The sequence below is a fragment of the Sinocyclocheilus rhinocerous genome, unplaced genomic scaffold (genome assembly GCF_001515625.1).
Source record: "Sinocyclocheilus rhinocerous isolate Xijiao unplaced genomic scaffold, SAMN03320098_v1.1 scaffold19, whole genome shotgun sequence".
NCBI classification, from domain to species: Eukaryota; Metazoa; Chordata; class Actinopteri; order Cypriniformes; family Cyprinidae; genus Sinocyclocheilus; species Sinocyclocheilus rhinocerous.
Genome location: NW_015638975.1, coordinates 2250014 through 2257375, shown reverse-complemented (window position 1 = coordinate 2257375; position 7362 = coordinate 2250014). Strand labels below are relative to the sequence as shown.

The 7362-nt window shown below is 37.4% G+C and overlaps 1 protein-coding gene across 2 annotated transcripts in view; it reads left to right on the top strand.

Moving 5' to 3' along the window:
• The window catches only part of LOC107750543 (tubby protein homolog), a 117420-nt gene that overhangs the window by 99889 nt on the left and 10169 nt on the right, over window positions 1-7362 (top strand). For both annotated transcript variants that reach the window (XM_016565977.1, XM_016565978.1), the window contains exon 4: window positions 1033-1161. In XM_016565977.1, coding sequence (XP_016421463.1) covers window positions 1033-1161 — 129 coding nt within the window. The remainder of the gene's footprint in view (window positions 1-1032; window positions 1162-7362) is intronic.

Here is a 7362-nt window from a genome sequence, read left to right as displayed (position 1 = left end):
AAACAGACGATGAACATTATTAACAGCAATTATTATATGATGCAATCAAACATATTGCAAAATGTGGTAGTTCTGTATGTTGTTTCGGGGTTGGCATCATCTGAGGTCCTCTGAGGGGTTGGCGTCATCTCTTCTCCGGTGTTCTGGATCCAGACTGAAGCTTGTGTAAATCTTAGTTACCAATGATGTCAATCCCGTGGCAAAAATAGAGAAACAAATAGAGACATAATTAGCTTAGCTGCTGTTCCAACCAAGCAAAATTGATTTGTTTAACCCAAACTAAAGAATAATAATGTGCATTTGATCAGATATAACTGCAGTACAAGATTATGAGATGCATTATTTGAATGCTTGGCCAAAGAGATGTGTCTTTAATCTAGATTTAAACAGAGAGAGTGTGTCTGAACCCCGAAAGTACTCACCTGTGAATTGACGTCTTCAGTCTCTCAAAGCATGAGTAACAAAAAGTAACTCCATTGCTTAACTCTGCGTCACTCTCTCTTTTCAAAAATAGCAAGTCAACGTCTCTGTGGTTTCTTTCCATAACTAAACCATTGATCACTTTTCTCTCATTCTGACAGGCTCGTCTCTTTATGCCTTTCAGTGTTAGTGATGTACTGTAGCTATCGACAAACGTCAAACCGACAGTGATATGCACTTTCGTGAGTGCATAGACTCAGATGAATCCTCCCAGATCTGTTGTTTAAGAAAGCACAGCAGTTCACGGCCTTGAAGGACAGTTAAAAGAAGTAGGCTGTGAGAAGGAATGAATTTTTTTGATTTCACAGTTCTGACAACCACCGAATCCCCTTCATTTAAAATTGCATCCAGGGGTGTATAGGAGCAGTGGGATATTTCGTTTTTTTTGTGCTTGTAGCCGTCTTCTGCTTTGTGTCTTTGCTAACTCTTTTTCTTCTCCTCATTCACTTTAACCCTTTTCTTTATTTTCCTCTTGTTTTTTTGTTTTTGTATTCTTCTCTGCTCCTGTATCTTCTCTGCTCCTGCTGGCTCATCCTGCACTTCCTTGTTTAGTACAAGAAGCGGAACAGGAAGAAGTTAAAGCCGTAGCAGAGGTTCAGGCCCCTCGCTCGGCTAAAAAAACCAAGCCGCCTACTCCTCAGACTGGCAGCGCCAAGAAGGAGAAAAAGGGCAAGCACAAAGGTCAGCTGAGCAGCCTGTTAACCATCAGGCCCAGCATGTGCACGAAAATCTGTGTGTATGAGTGTATCTGTGTGTGTAAAGGACATTTGTATCATCCAGTGATTCCGTTTGTGTCATGATCAGCATTACCTGCGCTGTACAGAAGAAAAGATTGAGGATGTTCACATGCGTCACAACAGCATGCAAAAAGATTTGTTTGTTCCTTTATGAATGTACGCTACTGTTCAAAAGTTCAGGATCAGTAAGATTTATTTATTTATTTAAATATTTTTTTTTATTTGGCAAGGACACATTAATTTGATCAAAAGTGACAGTAAAGACTACCATGTTACACACACACACACACACACACATATATATATATATGTGCATTTATTTGATAAGAACAGCATTTATTTGATATATATATATATATATCAAATAAATGCTGTTCTTTTGAACTTTCTGTTCATCACAGAATCCTGAAAAAAATCATGGTTTTATGTTTTCCAAAAAAATTGTATACAGCATTCGTAGTATTAAGATTATTTTAAATAGGTTGTTTGCAATCACGTGATTCTGATGACGCGCGAAATGCAGCTGGAGGGCAGGAAGTGATTTTTCTCTCCATAGAAATCACTAGCAGAAACTCAAAATGCCTGTGTTTTGCGTTGTTTATGGATGCTCAAATCGGACAAACCGAGAAACCACAAGGAGCTTTTATCGTGTACAAAAATGTGTTGCTCATAAGGGGGGAAAATTCAAGAATTTGACTGAAAAACGCTGGAAAAAGTGGCTTTGTAAACCTGTGCATTTCGCACGTCATCAGTGACGTCATGTGCAAACAACCTATTGTAACATTTTTCACATTCTTTTCTGTATTGTTGATCAAATAAATGTAGCCTTGTTGAGCATAAGAGACTTCTTTCAAAATGTTTAAACGGTTGTGTATTTTTTCCAAGGTTTTTACATTGATTTCACAACTGCCTTGTTGCCATGCACGTCATCATTTATGTCATCATTTACTCACCCTCATGTCATTCCATACCTGTATGACTCTCTTTCTTCTGTAAAACACAAAAAAAGAAATTATGTTGAAAATATTTTTTTCTTTTTTTCTTTCTTTCTTTCTTTCTTTTGTGTTCAGCAGACACCCTCATGTCATTCCATACCTGTATGACTCTCTTTCTTCTGTAAAACACAAAAAAAGAAATTATGTTGAAAATATTTTTCTTTCTTTCTTTCTTTCTTTCTTTCTTTTGTGTTCAGCAGAAGAAAGAGAGTCCTACAGGTTTAAAACATAAAGTTAATTTGCTTTCTAAGTGGAAAAAAGTAAACCAATAAAAAGCATATCATTTAAGTCAAACAGCAGCTACTGTAATTTGCCATCTCTCATGTGGTGTGCTTGCTTAAACTACCACAGCTACTGTATATACAATCTTCTCATGTCTTCATGTTCTCCGTACTGTGTTTTTGTATTTCATTTCCCCTCATCTAAATCCATCTCCCTGTGAGAGCGTGTTGAGGATTTTTTTTCACCGCTTTCTCTGTCAATGACAGTGTGGCACAGGGTGTTAATGAACGTGCCCCTGGAGAGGAACCAAACCGCTGTTCTACTGCCAATCTTTTCTCAAGGAATAACGAAATCCCCTCTAATACTGCTTAGGAGCAGCTGCTGTCTGCCTGCCAAGAGCAGTGCTGAGATGACCTACTGCAGCCTTCATCGATACAAGACACAAACATTCATGAAATAGACAAATAGACGTATGGGCTCCATCCATCAAACGGTGGCAGTGGTGATGCTTTTAGCTCAACGTCAGCACCAATACTATAGAGAAATACTATATTTAGCTCAATGACTCACACAAGGGAGCATTTGGATTTCTTGGGGGCGAAAACTTTTATTTCTTGCTTTTCGTTTGCTGAAGGTATGACTTTTAATGGAGTAGCTGACATGGACATAAACTAGCTTACAAAATAATAAAAGAGTAAAGTTGAGTTTAATACAGTGCTGCAGGGATGATGTATTAGACCAACCCAGAATTAGCCATTGACAAAAAGCCAATAGGATTTTCCATTTCCATTTAGATTATTGCCTAAAATAAGCTGTGTGACCAACAAAAGTTTATAATTCTTATACATTTTGTTCAAGATAATCTTCACAAATGATAAATGGTATAATCTTGGGGAAAAATATGATTTATGAGCTTTGATTCTGTAGTTCAGTATGTATTTAGAATGGCTTGCAAGACCTTGAATGTAAACACAATGAGGCTGTAAAAGCGAACTAGTTAGTAGATGAGTTTTCCTGTTCTGGGTGATCACATTTAAAGGGATAGTTCACCCAAAAATGAACATTTTGTAATTAATTACTCAACCGCGCGTCAAATTCTGACACGGAAGAGAAGAAATTGTTGAATAAAGTTGCTATTTTTGTTTTCTTCATACACAAAGTATTCTCATAGCTTCATAAAATTAAAACCACTGATGTCACATGGACTATTTTAACGATGTGCGTACTACGTTTCTGGGCCTTGAACGTGGTAGCTCCATTGCTGTCTATGCAGGTTCAGAAAGCTCTCAGATTTCAACAAAAAAATCTTAATTTGTGTTCCGAAGATGAGCAAAGGTCTTATAGGTTTGGAACAACATGAGAGTGTGTAATTAATGGCATAATTTTCATTTTTGGGTGAACTATCCCTTTAATGTCCCCACCAACCGAGAAGGGTCTGGCTGCAGCCTTGCACTTGCATTCTCAGACTTGCATTCTCAGACTTGCACTCTCAGACACTTGCGCTTCCGCTAGCGACGTCACTTGCAGTCTTTTTTATTTTTTATTTTGTTTTTTTTACTTTTTGTTTGAATCTCAACATTTTACAACAGTAGCCAGGTGGTGAAGACAAGAAAAAAGAAACGAAATTACAATGTCACTTGCAATCGCCACTTGCACTCTCCGATACCTGCGACGTCACTTGCAATCGACACAAATCGTGCGTGTTGCCAATGGAGACAAGAAGCTGTGGTGGTGATTAAACGATTAAAACTAATTTTATACTGTAACGTACAGGGTCCTGCAAGAAAAAGACAAGACCCGCAAATCCATTAATCATTAATCAAATCCATTAATCACCAAAATCCATAAACTTAATTTGATCTTTTAATAGCACTATCTTAATACATTAAGCCATAGCCTATTAAGTGTTTATGGTTTTCTACGGAGGTTTAAAAGCGCTTAATGAGAGACTTTGCGCATTGTGTTCATATTCTGCTGTTCTGTGGCCACGGGTTTGCGGGTCTTGTTTTTTTCTCCTACAGATGGCTTGCAGGACCCTGTACGTTACGTTACAAAATTAGTTTTAATAGTTTAATCACCACCATTGTCTTGTCTCCATTGGCAACACGCACGCTTTGTGTCGATTGCAAGTGACGTCGCAGGTGAGAGTGCAAGCGCAAGTCTGCAGCCAGACCCTTTTGCATCGACCTCTAGTACCAACAATTTAGCCACTTGTTTATTAACCACCTTTTTCAAGACAAGTAATATATATATATAAAATCACAAGTGTTATCTTGAATTAAATGGGCAAATATCTTGAGCTTGTTTTAACCACAGACCTTATTTCAGGCATTTAACTAAACACCCACCCAAAAAAATTTATTGACTTCAGGACGATGGAACTGGTAGTGTAAAAATTTTATTTTCAGGTTTTAAGACTCGTTCCTGCAGCACTCTGTTACGTGAGAAGTGAACCTATAGTAAGCACGTCCTCTAAACATGCATATTTTTTGTCAATAACTTTATGCAATCCACACAAAGAAAGATGTATGTGCATGCCGCCACATGTACATGTGACAAAACACTCCCATTAAGCAGTTAGTCAAAAAACTTAGTCAAAATCATCATATACACTTATATATCAACTGTAGTAACAATAAACTCAAAGTTATTTGTATAATTACTCACCGATATTATGGAATTGTGTGTCAGCTGCAGTCTTGATGTGGGAAAACAAGATGGCAGTGGATCAGAAATTTCTCAAACCGAACCTCGATGACATCAGTGGTCACATGGTTTTCACAGAACGCAAAATTCTTGATTTGATGTGAAACAAATATTTTCAATTACACCAACAAAACATACTTTTACTTTCAGTTAACTAAACAATTTACTTTAGCTCAATGACAAGACAGAAAGGTAAATTATTTAAGTTGGATCAAGTATAAAATATTCTAATAAAATTAGTAATTACAAGGCATATGCACTTTTTCAGTGTGGTTTTGACTTTATCAAGCTAAGTTGGATGGCTGCTTTCTTTTGTTTTACAAATTAAATTTTACAACCACAACATCTGGTCTGGAAACAGGTATGGATGTGGTTTGGAAGAAAAAAAGACAATAAGTCAGTCAGATATGCCTAAAAAAAGAAAACCAGTTTTTTTTGCTGCATGTCTGAACACAGCTATTTCTGCACTTGTTGCTCTTTTATTACGGTGCTGCTAGTCGTCTTCTGAGACGGCGACAACTGAACCATCATTTTCTCCCCCACACTCATGTAGTGGCCCTCGACACAGGTTCTGTCAAGACCACTATCGTCAAAATGATAGATACTTAGCATAAAGTTTGGTTTGGCGGTATGGTTCTGTTCTGGGCAAAAACCTCCCTGCCCATCCATGCAGCCTGTCATGAATGAGCAGGGAGAGCAGCAATAATAACACCCCTAGGGTTAACAGAACAGAACAAAGCAGATATAATTAATGTACTTAATGATATTTAAGTGTACAGAGTTCAGCTCCAACCCTGAAAACAAAACTCACCTGCCTATAGCCTTAGTAATCCTGAAGACACTGATTAGCTTGTTCAGGTGTTTGATTAGGGTTGGAGCTGAACTCTGCAGGACTGCGGCTCTCTAGGACCGAACTTGCCTACCCCTGCTATAGGTAGATGTGATCAGCTGAGAATCAGCTGATGCAAGTTTGACTCACGTGACCTGCCAGAACTAACGCTAACGCTTAATTTATGGTGCTTTATACATGACATAATCAACAAAAACAGATCTGTGACTCACAAATGATGATTTAAAATCATACATGCTATATCTGGACCCAAAGCTTTGAAAGGATAAGCTGATGCAAACGTCTTGTTCATTTTATGGAGACTATTCTTGATCGATCAATATTCTCTATCTCTCTGGCTTTTTCTCTGATGATTACTTACATTTTTAAGGAGCCCCATCACAGGTCACTTTAACTTCAGTGACAATCATAGTCTAAATGCAATACTGATTTTTGTGCAATCACGAGCACTAATGCCTCTCGGCCATCTAGTCAGAGCTAATTCTCTGACATTGTTCACCAGATGAATCCCTGGAGGGGGACAAAGGGTCTCGATAGCTATAATGACTTGATTTGACCTGGTTGGATGCATGGATGGAGGGTAGCTATAATCTGGACAGTTGCATGTAGCTGTGCTTGTCTGGGACAATGTGTTCTTTCGCTGATAGTGACTAATTGGATGAAATACAAAACCCAGGCTGACATAAGAGCATCTGTAAATAGACGACGGCAAATTCTTGAAACCCCAAGGGCGCTTAAAAGCAACAGCACATGCAAATTTCATTGAGAAGGTTATATATTGCATACACTACCAGCCAAGAGTTTGAAATGATTAAGATTTTTTAATGTTATTAAAATAAGTGTCTTATGCTTACAAAGGCTGCGTTTAATTGATCAATTAAAAGTAATATTGTGAAACATTATTACAATAAAAAAAATAATTAAATAGAAATAATAAAAATTTCTATTTGAATATGTTTTAAAATGTATTTATTCCTGTGATGGCAAAGCTGAATTTTCAGCAGCCATTACTCAAGTCTTAAGTGTCACATGATCCTTCAGCAAAAAAGAAGGAAATAATCAATACTTTAAAGGGGTCATATGATGCGATTTCAATTTTTCCTTTCTCTTTGGAGTGTTACAAGCTCTTGGTGCATAAAGAAGATCTGTAAAGTTGCAAAGACTAAAGTCTCAAATCCAAAGAGATATTATTTATAAAAGTTAAGAGTCAGCCACACCTACCTAAAAAACACTTCAACCCAAATATTCAGATGTGTGCAGCACATTTTATGGAGGACTGATTATTGATCCTGGTAGAGTAGACTACATTGCCGGCTGTTATGACTCACAGACTGTAAGTACGTTTTCATTATTTAAAGAGTTTTTATATTTT